General features: G+C 41.8%; 1 protein-coding gene across 4 annotated transcripts in view; it reads left to right on the top strand.

The window, feature by feature from the left end:
* Positions 1 to 18,157, top strand: part of COL12A1 (collagen type XII alpha 1 chain) — a 321,024-nt gene that overhangs the window by 188,832 nt on the left and 114,035 nt on the right. For all 4 annotated transcript variants that reach the window (XM_068281498.1, XM_068281501.1, XM_068281499.1 and 1 more), the window contains 5 exons: positions 1,911 to 2,053; positions 5,874 to 6,003; positions 15,582 to 15,701; positions 15,782 to 15,928; positions 17,981 to 18,097. In XM_068281498.1, coding sequence (XP_068137599.1) covers positions 1,911 to 2,053; positions 5,874 to 6,003; positions 15,582 to 15,701; positions 15,782 to 15,928; positions 17,981 to 18,097 — 657 coding nt within the window. The remainder of the gene's footprint in view (positions 1 to 1,910; positions 2,054 to 5,873; positions 6,004 to 15,581; positions 15,702 to 15,781; positions 15,929 to 17,980; positions 18,098 to 18,157) is intronic.

Here is an 18,157-nt window from a genome sequence, read left to right as displayed (position 1 = left end):
TGACCAGGAAGTTGTTATGGGGTAATTGCAATTTTCAAAATGGAGGACGGAGAATTCCATTTATCACAACGGACAATTGAGACGCAGGAGAGGAGAAAGAGATTGAGGAGTAGATTACACAGGAGGTAAGTATGACCTGTGTATGGTTATTTTGACTTGTTATTTTCAGTTCAGGTTCTCTTTAAGGGCCAGAGACTGCTGGTACCAAAGAACAGCACCTCCCAACGAATCTCTGCACATACACGCTGCTCCCGCCGGTCACGCCACTCCTCCATCCCCGCAGCCACCTCTCTCTGCCGTTGCTGTGATGGCAGAGCTGTGTGAGCAGGCCAGGAGCCGCTTTCATTAGCTCCTGACACTGTCCATCAACGTAAGCCAATGGGATTGGCTTACAGTGATGACAGTGTCAGGAGCCAATGAAATCGGCTCCTGGCCTGCTCACACAGCTCTGCTGATGGCAGGGCAAGTGATCTGCATCGGGGAGAGAGTGACGCTATCAGCGGTAGTGGCGGGAGTGTGTGGGGTGATTGAAATCTATGCCCTGGCAGGTATAACGGGAATTGCAGGAATTAAAATACTTACCAAGCTTCCAACACCATTTTCTAACCTTCTTGTAGCTCCTAGCAGCTTTTCGGCGTTTGTGCAAGGCTCATGGCGGGTCACATGACCCAACACGGGTCAGGTGACACCCCTAGAGTTATGCATGGAGGATGCCACAAGGCCACCAGAAGCTACAGGAAGGTTAGAAGACGACACTGGAGACTTGGTAAGTATTTAATGCTGCATGGGGAGTAGGGGTTGTGCTTTTTAGGCTGATGGCTCAAGCAGTCGGCAAGCACATGTATACGGCATCAGGCGATCCCCAACGGTTCCAGATACCAGAGGCTTTGCTGTACTTGCTAAGTACATATAGTCTACAATATAGAGCTGTACTTAGAGGATCTGTTAGACATCAGGGCCCACATGCAATTCACTTTTCCTAGGTCTCCTAGGTGATATTTGCAAACTTGTTTAATTAAATGCCTTTTAAATTACCAGGAAGAAAATATTCGAAATAATTTAGATCATACTTTTTTACAACTACTGTTTGGTACATTTTCCATTGTAAAGTGCTGAAAAATTATTCTAAATCAAAGATGAAAAATTATTTCCTAGGTAAGAAGTAGCACTTAGGTGAAAAGATATAATAAAGCACAAATCCCTTCAACAATGGCAGGAGTTTTAATTTTAGCTTCCGATTATGCTACCTCCAAATTTCTAGATAAAAAGCAATTAATACCTCAACAAAATTTGGTGTTTTTAAACCTGTGCCACTCAATGTAAAACTACAGCTCTAAAACTACAATTAAAATGTTTTGGCTGAAGTTCAGCTCTGAAACCAAATAGGGAGTAGCACAGCCGAGATACGCATTACAGCTGTGCCAAATATAAACTGAATAGTCTTATTTATGTGAGTTCAAGGGCAAAGACCCTGAGGCTGGGGGATACTTACAGTTTTATTAGGACTAATAGCACAGTATCGTTGGAGGTGAATGTCACTGCCTTGCAATGTTCTAAGGAATTCAGAATGGAAAGTTCAGCTCTGTATTATATTAGTTTTCCCTGCTTTTGCTGACTGCTTTACAAATCCCTCCAGCAACCGGCGAGCCTTCCAAATACTTGTGGTATCCCTTTTTTCCACATTTTGTTCATACTGCGGTAGGTTTATTTCTTAATAATCTGTTAGTATGGTCTAGCTGGCAGCACTGTGGTACAGAAATCCTGTAAAGTAACTAGACACTAGGAGTGTGGTTGGAAATTTCTGAATTTCCTGTACTCACATGTTCGTCATAAATATTGTGATGTTGATGTTAAAGAAGAATCAAGATTATTATCCAGAATGATAATTGTTTTGTAATTGTGTTTTCCAGTACCTCGCAGTGGGCCAAAAGGCCTTAAAGTTTTTGGCGAGACAACTAATAGCCTTTCTGTAAGCTGGGATCATGCGGATGGCCCAGTTCAGCAGTACAGAATCATCTATTCACCTACAGTCGGAGATCCCATCGATGAATATGTAAGTCTTCTTATAGTGTGTGCACTGTAACTCTATTTATCTATTACTTAAGAGACATTGGGGTGTATGCACTAAATTGCGTTAAAATGTACCTGAGATGGGGGATTTAAAAAAATTATACATACCTGGGACTTCCTCCAGCCCCCTTCTGGCTAATCCCTTCCTCGCCATCCTCCTGTGCACTATTCGGCCCATAAAGTCCTTCAGTCGGGACCAGTTGGAGCATGCGCAGCCCGCAGTTGCGTGCAACACCCCCATCGTACTCCCATTGATTGTTCCTGGGCAGCACTACTGCTCAGGTGTAGATCACTCCTGGAGACAGGAGTGCGATTGGGGTGCGAATTACTGGGCCGCCCCAGACTGAAGGACTTTTTACGGGTCAAAAAGCAGAGGATCCAGGTGACACAAGAGGATGACTGAGCCTGAAGTTGGCTGAGGAACCCCCGGGTATGTATTATTTTTTTATATCCCGTCTCATAAAGTCTAACAACACAATGGGCTTGATTCACAAAAGAGTGCTAACTGTTAGCATGGCCGTTTTCACGCGAATTTTCGCATTGCGCGCGATCCCGAATTTTCGTGCGAAACGATCACGGTTTTGCACTCAAACGCAAATTTTCATGCGAAAACGATATCGATTTCTGTAAAATTCACGTTTGCGCACAAAACCGTTATCGTTTCACGCAAAAAGAAAAAATTCACGCGAAAACGGCCGTGCTAACAGTTAGCACTCTTTTGTGAATCAAGCCCAATGAGTAGAACAGAATACAATACATTACATGCAATGCATTACGCTCTAGTCTATGGCCTCAATTCACTAAGATCATGCTGGAGATAATAAGGCAAGAGAAAACTTACCTCCACATAAGAGAGAGTTATTTTATCTCTTCATTCCTTAAGTTATCTCCTCTGTAGTTAAGTTACCTCCTCTGTAGTTATTTTACCTCCTCTGTAGTTAATTTACCTCCTCTGTAGTTATTTTCACATGCAGTTAATAAACAGCCTGTCTTTAACTCTGGAGTTATTTTAAGGATTGAAGAGTTAACTTAAAGACAGAAGAGTTAACTTTAGGTTTGCCTGAGGTAAAATGTTTCCTGAATACTACATGCCTTATCACCATGGTAACAACTCTAGAAGAGTTATTAAAGACAGGAGATAAGCTTAGTGAATTGAGGCCATTGTGCGGTAAGACTTAATGCACGTAATTCTGCTTAGCGTAGTTTAGTGCATGCACCCAATTGTTGTATCTTATACAGTCACTGGAACAACACCTACTTCTTATATCATATACAGTTGAAATATAAAAAGTGTTTTCAGAGTCTGGAGTATAAGTATGACTAAAATTCACGCTCGGTTTTTGGGTTTCACATAATGAGAGCATTATTCGTACATTTTTCAGGGGAACTAAACTACTCTTACATAGTTTCCAGCTGACGACTGGAATATCTGGCAACCTCAGCTTTGACCGTTGCCATTTTCACATATTTCTAACTGGAAACCTTTAATTATATGCTTACATTTCGGTACAGTCATAAGGGTCGATTTACTAAGGATGGAGAACACTAGAGAACCAAAGCACTGTGGCAAACTGGAGTAGATTTTTTTAACCATTATGTGCTACGAGGTAGCAGATGTTTGAAACCCTTTTTGTGGGTAATAGTGTCTGCTTGACTGCAGTCATGTGCATGTATTTGCTGTGAGTTTTTTTGTCCCCTTTAACCCAGGCTATAGTGGATTTATCAAAGACAAGTCCTTATTGTGGATACATGCATGCTGCTGCAATAGAGAATATTCTTATTCTGTAACCTTTCAACTGCACCAGGGTCTGATGTGATGGCTTTCAAAGCTTTTTTGCACATATTAGCAGGTGCTTAAAAAAAATCCAGTACAAATATACTGGATCACTTATATCCTAAAGGATAGGCTCACAGTGGGAGGTTGTATGGCATTCTCTGTGACAGCAGGAATGCAACACAACGAATTGAGTCAGCGGCACTGCATGTTATCCAGGGTCTGGATAGGGTGAAGCATACAGTCGATGAAAAGTATGCTACACTTCTACGGTTGACGCGTGCATTTACCGGTAATGCACTGTACTGCAACTGTACTGCAGCCCATTGTACCGCAACACAACCGCCGCACTGTGAACGTCGCTATAGTTGGTGCATTACTGTGCAGCAAGCCGCATTACAGAGCAGCCATTATGCTGCACTGCAACACTCCACTGTGAACAGGGCCTTATAATTCTAGCTTCCATTAAAATTTAATATGAATTGTAAGCAGCTTGGAATATAGCCAAATTAAAGGGAACCTGTAACCTAAAAAATAAAAAACATGTTTACCCTTATAGAGGAAAGACTCTGGTTAGTCCAGAGGCTTCCTGACCCATCTTGGAGCCCACCACTGCTGTGCAGGATCTCTCTGAGCATAGCCGACATGAGCTTGGATATGTGCTCGTTTGCCTGCTCTCTTCCACATACAAGCGTGAATGTGCAAATATGGCCATGCTCATACACGGAGGAGAGTGCAGCTGCAAACAAGAAGAGGGTCCTGGCCTGCGGCAGTGGTGGGGTTGAGGAGGGCACAGGGAGCTCCTGGACTATCCAGAGACTTCCCTTTACGTCGCTAAGTTAGTAACTTTTTTTATTTTAAAATTACAGATTCACTTGAAATAAATGTATTAATGATTATTACTGGCCTAACACCAAACTTCATTCAGGTTACATTACATTTGGATGCAAACCAGAATTATTAGTGTTTCTTTGACCATCATAGTTTTTTTCTGCATTTCTACAGCCTCAGTAAGTCCACTCTATAATGTGTAAGATACACATGCAATGTCAGTACACCTCCAATCACCGTTTGCACTCTGAGGTCCTAAGAACACAGCACATTTTTTAACAACACAATGTATAGCTTTTTGACATGAGTCCAAACCAGCTCAGTGTCATGTCATTCCACTTTTATCCATATGGTACCCATTTTGTTGACAGTCTGCTTTCTATTGAAGGGAACAACCATACATTCAGTATTCATATGGTAAAACAGATGTACAGTACATTATGTCTGCACTACAGTGTTTACAGTGGTCTTGTCAGAATAAAATGCTAAAATGTGTTTTGAACAACAGATAAAATACACTACAGAGTTTGAAGCAAAGGCTAAAGACACAGTATTCCAGTATTGCCATTGTAATCTAAACAAAGATGATCTGTTTATAAAAAGACACAAGGCATGAGTAGTAGTGCTGTAATACACAGAAGATGCCATAATACCTTTATATATTGTGTGTTCATAACCGAGAACCTCCATCTTTTCATGTGTTAGGTTCAATGTATGGGGCCATTAAATCCAAATTCAATGTAGTTGTTTCAGTGGGTTTGGTGTCTTGGAATCAGAGGCTGATTATGAAGCATCATTAGGTTTTGGGGGCTAAGAGCTCCTATATGTATTTTTCATGACAATCTAGGCTTTCTCTGGGTAAAAAAAACTTTATTTTTTATTGTGATCTTGTCTCTTTAACTATTTTTTAGCTTAGCTTTATTGAATGACTGCTGCTAATTGCAATAGCAACAATCATTCATTTTCAAAACAGAGTGTGCATGTGCACGAGCGTGCATGAGCCGGACAGCACACATGCACACACGGGAGCATGCACAGTGGTAGTCAACTCTACTGTCTGGGCGCATGAGGTACGCCTAGAAATGTTATCTGGTTAAACCTCACGGATACAAATATTTTTTTTTTGTATGGATATAATTACGTTTGTCCTTAACATAACATACTGTGTTTGACTGTTTTGAATTGTCTTGATTTTCAGACGAGTGTCCCTGGCAGGAGGAACAGTGTGGTCCTGCAGCCATTGTTGTCAGACACTCCATATAAAATCACTGTGGTTGCGGTATATGCAGATGGCGATGGAGGACAGATGACAGGAAATGGAAGGACAGGTAAAACTCTTTAATACATGTGACATTTTCTACAGGGGCACTTTTTCAACTAGTAAAGTTAAGATGAAAAACACAAGTTCAACATACAAGTTATTAAGAGTAACACATCTACATGTCTTATAACAACCAGCTACTTCATTGCATGTATTGTGATAATGATGCTGCAGTATAGGACATTCTGTATCATGTACACAGACGAATTGCAGTAATTCTGTAATTCTCAGTTACAATCATTTTTTTTGCCCTCCTATACATCCCCAGCAGACCCATCTGACTTATGAATGTCTCCTTACATCTGCTTAGGCATAAGTGCAAAAACAACAAGCAAGGTGACAAGCTCAGCTTTGGCAACAGCTACTGTGTGACAGTGATATGTCTTGCAGGCACAAGTTTTGTATGCAATTTTAATTGTATTTGTATGTGACTAGGGTTGGATTTGTACTTTTTACCGCACAAGGACACTATCACCAGCCGCCCCCTGTTGAACAGCTAGCGCTCTACCACACACGCATACAGACACACGCTTTATTTGGTCCCAGTAATCAATGTATTTAAATATGCTTATTAATGATGCAATTTTACAGAACGATCGACCTTCCGATCGGTTGGATTGAACAGTGTTGATGGTGCCAATTGACTACAAACGACCAGTTTGTCAATTATTTTATCAGTCTGTTTTGTGGATGGACTATATCTGAAATGATCGAAATAGTTAATTTTTATTTCATTTCTTGGCCAAATCTATTCTTTCTGCTCCGAAAGGTTGGAGCTGGTGGAGGGCGGAGTTGGACTCAAAAAGCGATGAGTGACAGCTCAGGTCACAGACAGTTAGCTGCCCATGTTTGCTGTTCCTTTACTCCCTGAGTTCCAGACACTTGCCCAACTGCTGCAGTTCACATGTTGGCAGGTTGACTGCATGAGTGTGCTGGCCTGCAGCCCGCCCAGAGATACACGCCCTGGGGCGTGTGCCCTAGTAATATAAATGCTTTGCATGATGTCAGCTGTGCTAGGCTATGAGTAAGGACATATAGTCAGAAACATAGACGAACTAGAGTTCATACTGATTGACAAAGGCTGTGACATTGTGGGAATAACCGAGACATGGATGGATGAAAGCCATGACTGGATAGTGAATTTTGAGGGCTACAATGTGTTTAGGAGGGATAGAACAGGGAAAAAAGGTGGAGGGGTTTGTCTCTTTGTTAAGAATTCTTTTACAGCTGTCCTGAATGATGAGATGGAGCAAGATTGTGAAGATGTGGAGTCCGTTTGGGTAAATATTCATGGTGGAAATAAAGGTTGCCAGTTGCTTATTGGGGTATGCTACAGGCCACCACATATTCATGAAGCTGCAGAACTGCAATTACTACAGCAGAATGAAAAAGCTGCAAGTAAAAATGAGGTCATAGTTATCGGTGTCTTCAACTTTCCAGACATTGACTGGAGTATTGAGGCTACCCAATCTGGTAAAAGCAGCAGATTTCTGGCAGCACTACAGGACAATTACTTGACTCAAATGGTAACGGAACCAACTAGGGGGAATGCGTTACTGGATTTGATCATTTCTAATAGACCATATAATGTATCAAATGTGCAGCTTCAAGAACATTTGGGAAATAGTGATCACAACATGATAACGTTTGATCTGGTGACTGATAGGCCGCAGGGCAGTGGGACCACAAAAACTATGAATTTTAGAAAAACAAAGTTCAATCAACTCAGGCAGGCACTAAGTTTGGTGAACTGTGATAATGTTCTACAAGGGGAGGACACTGAAGGGAAATGGCAAGCTTTTAAACTTATTCTCAATCAATATTGTAGTATGTATATCCCATATGGAAACAAAATATCTAGGAATAAAAAAGGCCTCTATGGATGAATAGAACGGTTAGAGATAAAATGAAGGGGAAAAAGAATGCCTATAATGTCCTAAAACAGGAGGGGACCGAGGCTGCATTAAGCAATTATAAGGAGTGCAATAAAAGTAAAAAAGAAATTAGGCCGTCAAAGATTCAAGCTAAAAATCAAATCGCTAGGGATATCAAATCTAATCAAAAAAGTTTTACAAGTACATCTACTCTAAAAAAAGAAAGGTTGATTGTATTGGACTCCTAAAGGATGAGGGGGGGGGGGGGGGGGGGACTCAATGGTGGATGACGAAGGTAAGGCAGAGTTATTAAATGCTTTCTTTGCTTCTGTCTTCACAAGGGAAACATCACTGTTGCAAATTACAGATGCAGAAGAGTGTCATTTTTCCAAATGTAATATTAAATACTTAACGAAGGAAGAAGTGAAGGCAAGACTAAATAAATTAAAAATAGACAGGGCACCTGGCCCGGATGGCATGCATCCTCAGGTCCTAAGGGAATTAAGTTCAGTTATAGATAAACCCCTTTATCTTATCCTTTGTGATGCTCTTTCAACTGACAGAGTCCCAGTGGATTGGCGTACAGCCCACGTTTTCCCATTATTTAAGAAGGGCAAAAAATCAGATCCAGGAAATTATAGACCTGTAAGCTTAAAGAGAATCTGTACTCTAAAATTCTTACAATAAAAAGCATACCATTCTATTCATTATGTTCTCCTGGGCCCCTCTGCTGTTTCTGCCACTCCCTGCTGCAATCCTGGCTTGTAATTGCCAGTTTTAGGCAGTGTTTACAAACAAAAGACATGACATGTGATAGGCTGAGAGTAGGTCAGTGTGTGACTCATACAGAGCTTGCAGGGGGCCTGGAGAAGGTGTGTATAGCTTCTATCCAATCACAAGCGGAACAGCACATTCCAACTTGAGTGCCTGAGCCCGACAGAGCCGATAGAGGAAAGAAGATTAGATCATATAACAGAGATAATACAGCCACTGTGCAACTAGGAAAGGCTGCAGTAAGCCAGACCACATTAGAACATGTATAGGAACTTATAGGATAGAAGAAATAAGGCTGAAAAGTTTGTTACAGAGTCTCTTTAACATCAGTTGTATGCAAACTAATAGAGGGGTTACTAAGAGATACTATACATGACTTCATAGCAGAAAATAATCTTATTTGTCAGCATCAACATGGGTTTGCTAAAGACAGGTCCTGTTTTACTAACATGCTCAGCTTTTATGAGGTAGTGAACGCTAATGTGGATATTGGTAATGCTGGAGATGTGATATACTTGAACTTTGCAAAGGCCTTCGACACTGTTCCCCACAAAAGTCTGGTGCAAAAGTTGCGGATGTAAGGACTGGGGAAGAGTCTGTGTGCATGGATAGGGAACTGGCTAATGGGCAGAAAACAAAGAGTTGTGGTCAATGGATCATACTCAAAATGGATGACTGTTAGCAGTGGGGTCCCACAGGGGTCTGTACTGGGTCCATTGCTCTTCAATTTATTTATGAATGTCCTAGTAGATGCAGTAGTAAGCAATGTTGCTATTTTTGCAGCTGATACAAAATTGTGCAGAATCATCAACTCTCAGGAAGATAGGGACATGTTGCAACAGGATCTGGATAGGATGGCTATATGGGCACATAAATGGCAGATGAAATTCAATGTTGAAAAATGTAAAGTCATGCATTTTGGTCATATCAATGGTCTAGCACCATACAAAATAAATGGGATACAGTTGGGGACATCAAACTTGGAGAAGGACTTAGGAGTAAATAATTGTACTCAATGCCAAGCCGCTGCAGCTAAAGCTAACAACATTTTGGGAGGCATTAAAAGGGAAATAAAAACTCAAGATGCTAGCATAATATTGCCCCTGTTTAACTCTCTAGTAAGGTCACATCTGGAATATGGAATTCAGTTCTGGGCACCACATTACAGGAAAGATATTGCAGTTTTAGAGCAGGTGCAGAGACGAGCAACAAAATTGATACGTGGGATGGAAGGTCTCACTTACCAAGAAAGGTTAGATAAACTGGGCTTATTTAGTCTAGAGACGCCTTAGAGGGGATCTAATTAACATGTATAAATAAAATAAAAGCTTGACGGGTGAGCTTTTTGTCCCTAGGCCTTCTCAAAGGACTAGAGTACATGATCTGCGCATGGAGGAAAAACGTTGTAGCCATTTATTTAGGAAAGGGTTCTTTACAGTAAGAGTGATTAAGATGTGGAATGCATTGCCCCAGGAAGTAGTTATGGCAAATTCTATACCTGCATTTAAGGGGGCTTAGATGCTTTCCTTGCGTTGAAAGACATCCATGGCTACAATTACTAGGTAATGCCCAATGATGTTGATCCAGTGATTTTATCTGATAGCCATCTGGAGTCGGGAAGGAATTTTTCCCTTTTGGGGCTAATTGGACCATGCCTTGTAAGGGTTTTTTGCCTTCCTTCCGTTTTGTTGTAACTGCTTTTTGCATGAGAATAAAAAATTACTTGGACAACATCCTGGAGTGTGCAGACCTCATTTGTACCATCTTGACGCTTTGCAAGTTCGGTCTTTAGCATCCCCAGAGAGGTAAAGAGCAGTTAAGCAGTGTTATTTTTTTCTTTACATGCATGGAAATTGTAGCATGAACCTGAGCCAATTAGAATCAGCAAGAAGTGCATTTGATTTGCCGAATGCAAGCCAGGACTATTAGCGTCTCATTGACCATCTTTAGTAATACCTACAGCACATGATTCACAAAGATTAGAGCAACACCTAGCAGTGGCTATTGGAAGATGAATCATTTTGACACTTTGTTAGTATAAATACTAAGCTTTTTATACAGTAGGAAATATTTTACACAATCCCTGCTTTACTTCAACAGGAAAAAATTGTGGCAGGTCAGATCTGATGAGTGCAACAGTTCACCGAAGTTGCTGCTTATCTCATGCTTACAATGTGTGTGCTAACCGACAGCCAATTCAATAGGTGTGCGGTTTAGTGAGCTTTGTCTTGTGTAAACTAGAAAGCAGTGTTTGCAGCACCGTGTCTGATACCTGTCAGAGGTTAGCTGTATTGTGTGAATCTGAAGACAGCCACATGAGCAATAATCTATTAGTGTAGACTTTCAGCTGATCATCAAAATGTCAGCATTGTCTTTCGCGTATTCAGGTTTATAATGCTAGAGTAAGACTTCGCACTGACAAGTTATTCTATATCATCATCGGCTTTAAGCAAAACAAGTCATCTTGAAGGAGTTTGTGGACTTTGGGCTTTTAAAGCGGAACTGAAGGATCTTTTTTTAATACAATTTGATAATATGGGTATGTACCTTTAATGATCACATACCTCTGTGCGTCCTATGTATCTCTTTCTGTGTTGTCTCCATCCCGAGATTCTGCTGATAAACAGCATCGACTTATAAGTCGATGCTAAAATCAGGCAGAAGAGCCAGTGTTCCTCTCCCTGCAGAATGTTTTACTTCCCCTCAGGCCAGGTCCCCACCCTTTCTCCGCCCCACCAGTTCCACTCCATGCTCGTTCATTCAGTGCAGCGTGAACACTGATATGGCACATGAACGAGGAGGAGACAGGGCTGGATTTATAGTAAGCCCACATGAGCTGTGACCTATGACTCCAGAAAAAATGTTTCATTTAGTACAAATACCCCATGGAGGTGCTCTCTCCTCCACACTAGTAAACACAAGCAGCCCGCAGCTATGTTACAGTATCAAGACATGAGGCAGCCAGACCTGACCTGTCAGCAGCCACCCTGCATCAGAGAATAGCGGGTGGCTGCGGACAGATCAGGTCTGGCTGCCTCATGCCTTCATATAAGTTGTAACAGAGCTGCTGGCTGCTTGTGTAACTAGCATGGAGGAGAGGGCAGCCAGACAGCATAAGACTGTAAATCCCCCCTCCCTCCACTCTGCATTCCTTCCTCCTCTGGATCACCCAGCGAGGCTGTAAATCCCCCCTCCCTTCGCTATGCATTCTTTACTCCTCCTGATCCCCCAGCGTTAGGCTGTAAATCCCCCCTCCCTCCACTGTCCTCCCCCCCTTCATTACGAGCAGTGTCCCTGGCAGCGCTGGGAATAGGGCAGGGGGCGTTTTACTCACCGAAGCTCTTTCCAGCGATGACCGAATGTTCTTCTCCGCATGCAGCCAGGGGAGGACTGGGACCTTTTGGCCTGGGGGGAAAACACAAACTAGAGGCCCGTTTTCACGACAGCCCCAGCCCAAACGACATCACACACGTGCCCCACGTGCTATATGCCGGTAGTCACGTGGGAAATACAGCAAGGACACTCAAGGGACAGTGTTACAGGTAAACTATAAATGCACTGGCACGGGGGGGGGGGGGGGGGGTACATAATACATTTTAAGTTACAACAGTCAGGGTTTCTATCTCTTACACACAAGTCCTGCAAGCAGCCCTTCTGGAGTCTAGGGACTGTCTGCAAGCAGCCCTTCTGGGGTCTAGGGACTGTCAAAAACTTTTTAACCTAGATAATATCTTATGTAGCTGTGCACATGCAGTTAACAATGGTGAGAGACCAGACAGATTTTTCCCACGGACCCTGCAGGCAAGCCTCTGCTCTGTATCATGCTGTGTATATTTACTAGCTTGCCCGCCCTGCAATTGCTCTGTATTTGGGCGTTTATTTCCCTCATTCAGCCTAGTGTTTCACATTGCCTTATACAAATACCTGAATTCACTAGGCACAGTGCCAGCCCTAAATCATTAAATGAGAGGCAGCCTGGGGGGAAATCTCCTTCCTTCCCCCCTGGCCAGTCCTCCCCTGCATGCAGCTCTGGGCTATTGTAAACAGTACCGGGGACGCGGCTGATGACGTCATCAGCCACGTGTACTGTATACAGTAGTCCAGAGCTGCATGGGGAGAAGAACACTCGGTGATCGCTGAGCCTCTGTGAGTCAAACGCCCCCTGCCCTATTCCCAGCACTGCCAGGGACACTGCCTGCAATGGGGGGAAGATCAGTGGAGGGAGGGGGGGGTTTACAGCCTAACGCTGGGAGATCAGAAGGAAGGAATGCATAGTGAAGGGAGGGGGGATTTACAGTCATTGGGCTGGTTCAGACAGACGTTTGCAGAGCGTTTACAGCCAGCGTTCAGGGCTTGGTGTTAAACGCTCCCATTCAAGTGAATGGGAGCGTTTGTACCAAGCTTTCAAGCGCGTTTACACAAACGCGGCGTTTGGGTCCCGATTTTCCCTGGCGTTCAAGGAGCCCCTGGAAGCTACATGTAGCTTTCAGGGGAGGTTAACCGCGACGGCTAATGTCCCTCTAGGGGAAGAAAAAACGCGACCGCATCCAAACGCACACGAACGCTGCTAAACGCGACGCCAACGAACGCAACGCCTCCAAACGTCCATCTGAACCAGCCCTAAGGCTGGGGGATCGTGAGGAGAAAATAATGCAGAGTGGAGAGAGGGGGATGTACAGCCTAACGCTGGGGATCACAAGGAGGAAGGAATGCACAGTGGAGGGAGGGTGTATCAGCAGCTACAAATCTTCCTGGCCTCGTCCATACCTCTTTCAGCAACTTTTAGCTGGACGAGCCAGGCTCCTTCTTACCGTTAGGGAGGTTATTACAAACAGTACAAGTGTACGAACAATGGCAGCTGCTGGCTCTTGATTGAGAGTGCACGAGAGGACACGTTACGCATGTGCAGTGCTGGAATCCTCTCGTGCACGCTACCACAAAAAAAAAAAAACATACCAATGAGGAGCAGTGACCCGGAAGTGATCAGGCACTGCGGTCATCTTGCCTGATTCCAGGAAATTAATAAAAAATACAGTGATTGCAGCAACGGGGAGCGGCGCTAATCATACAGACAGATAGAGATTATAATTTAGAACTGGTATGTTTAGTTTATTTTTTTTTATTCTATATTGCAGTTCCGCTTTAAGTATTCAGGCATTATCTGGTAAACTGAGATGACTGCTGAAAACAATTGTTTTATTATATGGAATCAATGGTCAGCCATTACGAATTTATAATGAATTTCATAATATATTGGCGCTGCATAATATATTGATACTGCATAATATATTGGCGCTTTATAAATACAGTAAATAATAATATAATGCATACAATGTTTATACAATTTCCAGAGAATTTGTCTTAAGGTGGTCACTAACAATCCAATCTTTATCATCCAATCTTACCAAATATATGTAGTAGAAGAGTAAACTGAGTGAATATATTGAATGGATACTATAGGCAGTCTCTTATATTACATAGAAATGGTAAGATTCGATGAAAAAGATTGGACCGTTAGTGTCCACCTTTAGGAAAAGTCAGTCACATGACCTAGGGCATTGCTTCCACAGCAGTGGGACCAATTACCTGACCCTATCTACCGTCTCCCCTTTGCTGTTGATTAAGAGATTCTTTATGACAGGACAGAAGCAGTTTTTTTCAAACAGTACAACACACTTATCACTCTTTCTCTTTGGACCCAAATTACAATCCGGTCTTCTGCTGATTAACCACTTTATCCACCACTGCAGTATATCTACGTCCTCTGTGACTTCATCTAAGCCACGAGTCAGTAGATATACGTCTTGTAGCAGAAGCAGTGCTGTGCAGGATTGGGCTTGCTCCTGTGCACATTTCTGCCACTATCTGATGCAGTAGTAATTGGTGAACGGGAATATTAGTTTCCTGAGCTTATGAGATTGACTTTTACCATTAAAAATACTTTTCTTTTCTCAGTTCATAGTGAAAAATACATTCTGTGGCATTATTTCAGAATCAAATATCTTCACCATAAATTGTGACAGGAAAATAATCTAAGTTTTGTGATAAGCAGTAAGAATAGCCAAACAAAATTTGTGTTTTTTATCTACAGTAGCACTTTTTTATTTTTAAACTGGAATTGGTAAAACTGAGAAATAATGTGTTTTTTCTATTTTTCTCCTTGTTTTCCCATTAAAATTCATAGAAAACAAAATTGTTCCAGGGAAAAAATGGCATACAATGAAAGCCTAGTTTGTCTTGAAAAACAATATATATTTCATTTCTGTGTCATAAGGGATGAAGTTATTGCTGATTAAATAAGGACATAGCTAAACTGTCAAAACTGCTCTGGTCCATAAGTGGGAAAAAGGTCTGGATGCGAAGTGGTTAAGGTACTCTCAAGAGCAGGTTATGATAGTGCTGAGAAGGGCGAATGTCACAGCTTTGCTTGGACATAAATGTGCATTCAGGTAATGCTGCCTACCCAGATAATAGCAATATATTGCATATTTACAGTGCAATAAATGGTTATCTATCTCCATACTTTCTTGATTGCGTCGGCAGTTTGCCTGCACTAATACGTTTGTGAACACATGTTCATGTTGGGAATTGCATCTTAGTATCTGCTGTTGAATGCAATGTTTTGGTTTTAGCCAGCCCATGTTCCATAATGCACAACTTAAACTTTAAACTAAGGTCTTCTGGGCTGAGATGGCTAATCAGAAGTGACCTCTAGTGTGTATGCGAAGTCACATGCAAATGTGCACTGGCATTCACCCCAAATGTTTTCACGGATGTGGTTTCATGAAGGTTTGCTGTATGAACCACAGAGCACCATGTCCACCCAGCACTATTTCTGGGAGATATCTGGGCTTCAACTGCATGGACATTTGGCATGGCAGAGGAAGAAGGACATCCCTTTCATGTGTACATAATAAAAATGTATTTATTTTTTCAGTTGGCCTGCTCGCTCCAAGGAACCTGCAGATTTCAGATGAATGGTACACCAGATTCCGAGTGTCCTGGGATAGAGCTACTTCTCCTGTGCTTGGCTACAAACTTGTGTACCAGCCACATGGTTAGTAATGATTCATTTTAACACTAAAATCAGTTTCATATGGACAGATACTGAGAATGACATTTTGCTATTTTTTGAAGATGCTGATGACACTATGGAAGTGTTTGTTGGTGATGTGAATTCTTACACACTACAAAACTTGAATCCTGGAACTACCTATGATGTACAGGTATTTGCTCAATATGACACCGGACTCAGTGGACCACTCGCAGGACCAGGAACAACATGTGAGTAAGATCCAGCCACAATGCAATATCTTAGTATTTCTCCTATAGGTTTATAATGGACACAATGTTAGGCTGGTGTGAACACGGATCTTCAGTACTTATTTTAAAGAGACTCTGTCCCAAATAGGCATTTGCAATAATCTGAATCTCCACTTTTAATTTGTGGTAACTGAGGTGTTACCACCCCACTGTTTCACACTTGCTGATAACTGTTACAGAGCCTTTGCTATTTTTTGTATACCTAATAAACTCCTTTCATATGTATGTTGCTGAAAGGACAAAGGACAAGAGACACCCGGACACCGGGAGCCCGCTCTGGTGTAAAATCGTCTGAGTGGTTTCTCTCAATAGAATATTCTAATCAATATATACTCACAAAAAATGGGTTGCTTCAAGGAGGCAACCACTCTTGTCTGCAGGTGGAGAAATACCGTCTCCACTCGGCCTTTTCTTTGGAGGTCTTGGTCGCAACTCCTAAATGAAAATATATTCGATGCGCCTAATCATGAGGCGTCGAACACCCTATGAGATAGGGTATATTAAGTAAATTTGGAAGGTAGGAGGCGCCCAATTGGTAAGGGTAAAGATACTAGATAAATATTTGGGTAACCAAATCAGATAATAAATATCAAATGTCAAAGATTTGAAATATAATTTCATTTATTGGTAGCAAAAGCACAGTAAATGACAACGCGTTTCTCGGCGTAAGCCGCTTCCTCCGGTCAAATGAGTGCCATCTAGCAAAACAAACAACACTCGGCACCTCTGTAATGGCATAGAGTGTCTGAGCATGCTAAGTAGTGTTCAGGATGTGACATCAACTGGGGAGAGGAAGTGCATATTTATTATCTGATTTGGTTACCCAAATATTTATCTAGTATCTTTACCCTTACCAATCGGGCGCCTCCTACCTTCCAAATTTCCTTTCATATGTGACAGTCTTGTAAGTGTTTGTTGTCATTAATCATTACAGGCAACTAACATCTCCATTTTTACCCTGACACAGAGCTGAGTGTCATTTCTCAAGTAAAAGAAACGTAATTAAACAAGCTAAACACTTCACTTGCAGCCTTTTAAACAAGCTAAACAGCTTGCTGTTATAGCTTTGCTGTAGTAACAAGCTTGGCGTGCAGACTCAGATTCACTTTTATGCTTATTTATGAGTCTCTTCAAAATGTGTTATATTTTTATTGATGGGTAAAAAACTAATTTGCGGCAAAATAGTATAACGAGAACAACAACATCAGAAATCCCATCATGCTTTGCACAGCATCAGGGGAAAAATGCCCAGGCAGTTTTCTTCTGTGCAGCTAAAAATGAGGCTTTGGTAAGAGAAACAAAGTTCTGATGCTGTGAAACTGTTAAAGAAACACCAAGCCTTTTCAATGCTGATAATTTTTAGTCTGGAGGTTCACTTTAAGCTTTGGCAGCTTTGGCCAGCGAGGGATGTTTTAGCTGCACTACCTGATAGTGGTGTATGTTTTATCTCTGCATGTTTTTCTTCAGTAAAGAGTTCTAACTTGCTACACTGGTTGCCCATTTGCGTGCACAGACCACTCTGCTCTATCAAGAAGAAGTAGGGAGATCCATTTTTGTAGGCTCTAGCTCTTGTACTTGTTGTGCTCCTTAATAGCATTACTTCCAAGAAATGTGCAGCAAGCATGTTTATGCTGACTCAGGTCATAACATTCCATCTTTTGATTTAGAGCCTCTTAAACTGTGAATCATGTAGGATGCACTTTTATTTGTTGATAGAGTTGTGCAGGACTTTCTCTTATCTATTCTTGAGGTAGGAGGCATGTTAGGATCATCCCGTTATCTCATTTTTATTTAATTTCACTAAATACCATCATGTAGTTACATGTTGTCCAGTTCTACAGAGATAATCAGTGAATGTGTACCAGTACGATGCTTTGAAGCTAGAATTAATGTCTGCTGTAGAAGACTAGCAGTAGGCTCTGTGGTTATGTCTACCCATATACAGTTTATGTAAATGTACATCCATGTAATCGTTTCTGATTCTGATTTTTTCTCATGTCTTGCATTCTGCAGTGTACTTGAATGTGACTGATCTGACCAGCTACCAGGTTGCCTGGGACTCATTCTGTGTTAGGTGGACTCCTCATAGAGCTGCAACCTCATACAGAGTCAAGCTGAATCCAGTTGACGGTATTTGATTTACAAAACATTTTTCACATAATATGTATAAAACAGAGTTAGCCACATAGT

This window comes from Hyperolius riggenbachi, chromosome 4 (assembly GCF_040937935.1).
Source record: "Hyperolius riggenbachi isolate aHypRig1 chromosome 4, aHypRig1.pri, whole genome shotgun sequence".
In the NCBI taxonomy this organism is placed as follows: Eukaryota; Metazoa; Chordata; class Amphibia; order Anura; family Hyperoliidae; genus Hyperolius; species Hyperolius riggenbachi.
Note: the sequence above shows the minus strand (reverse complement) of the source record. Positions and strands in the feature narration are given on the sequence as shown.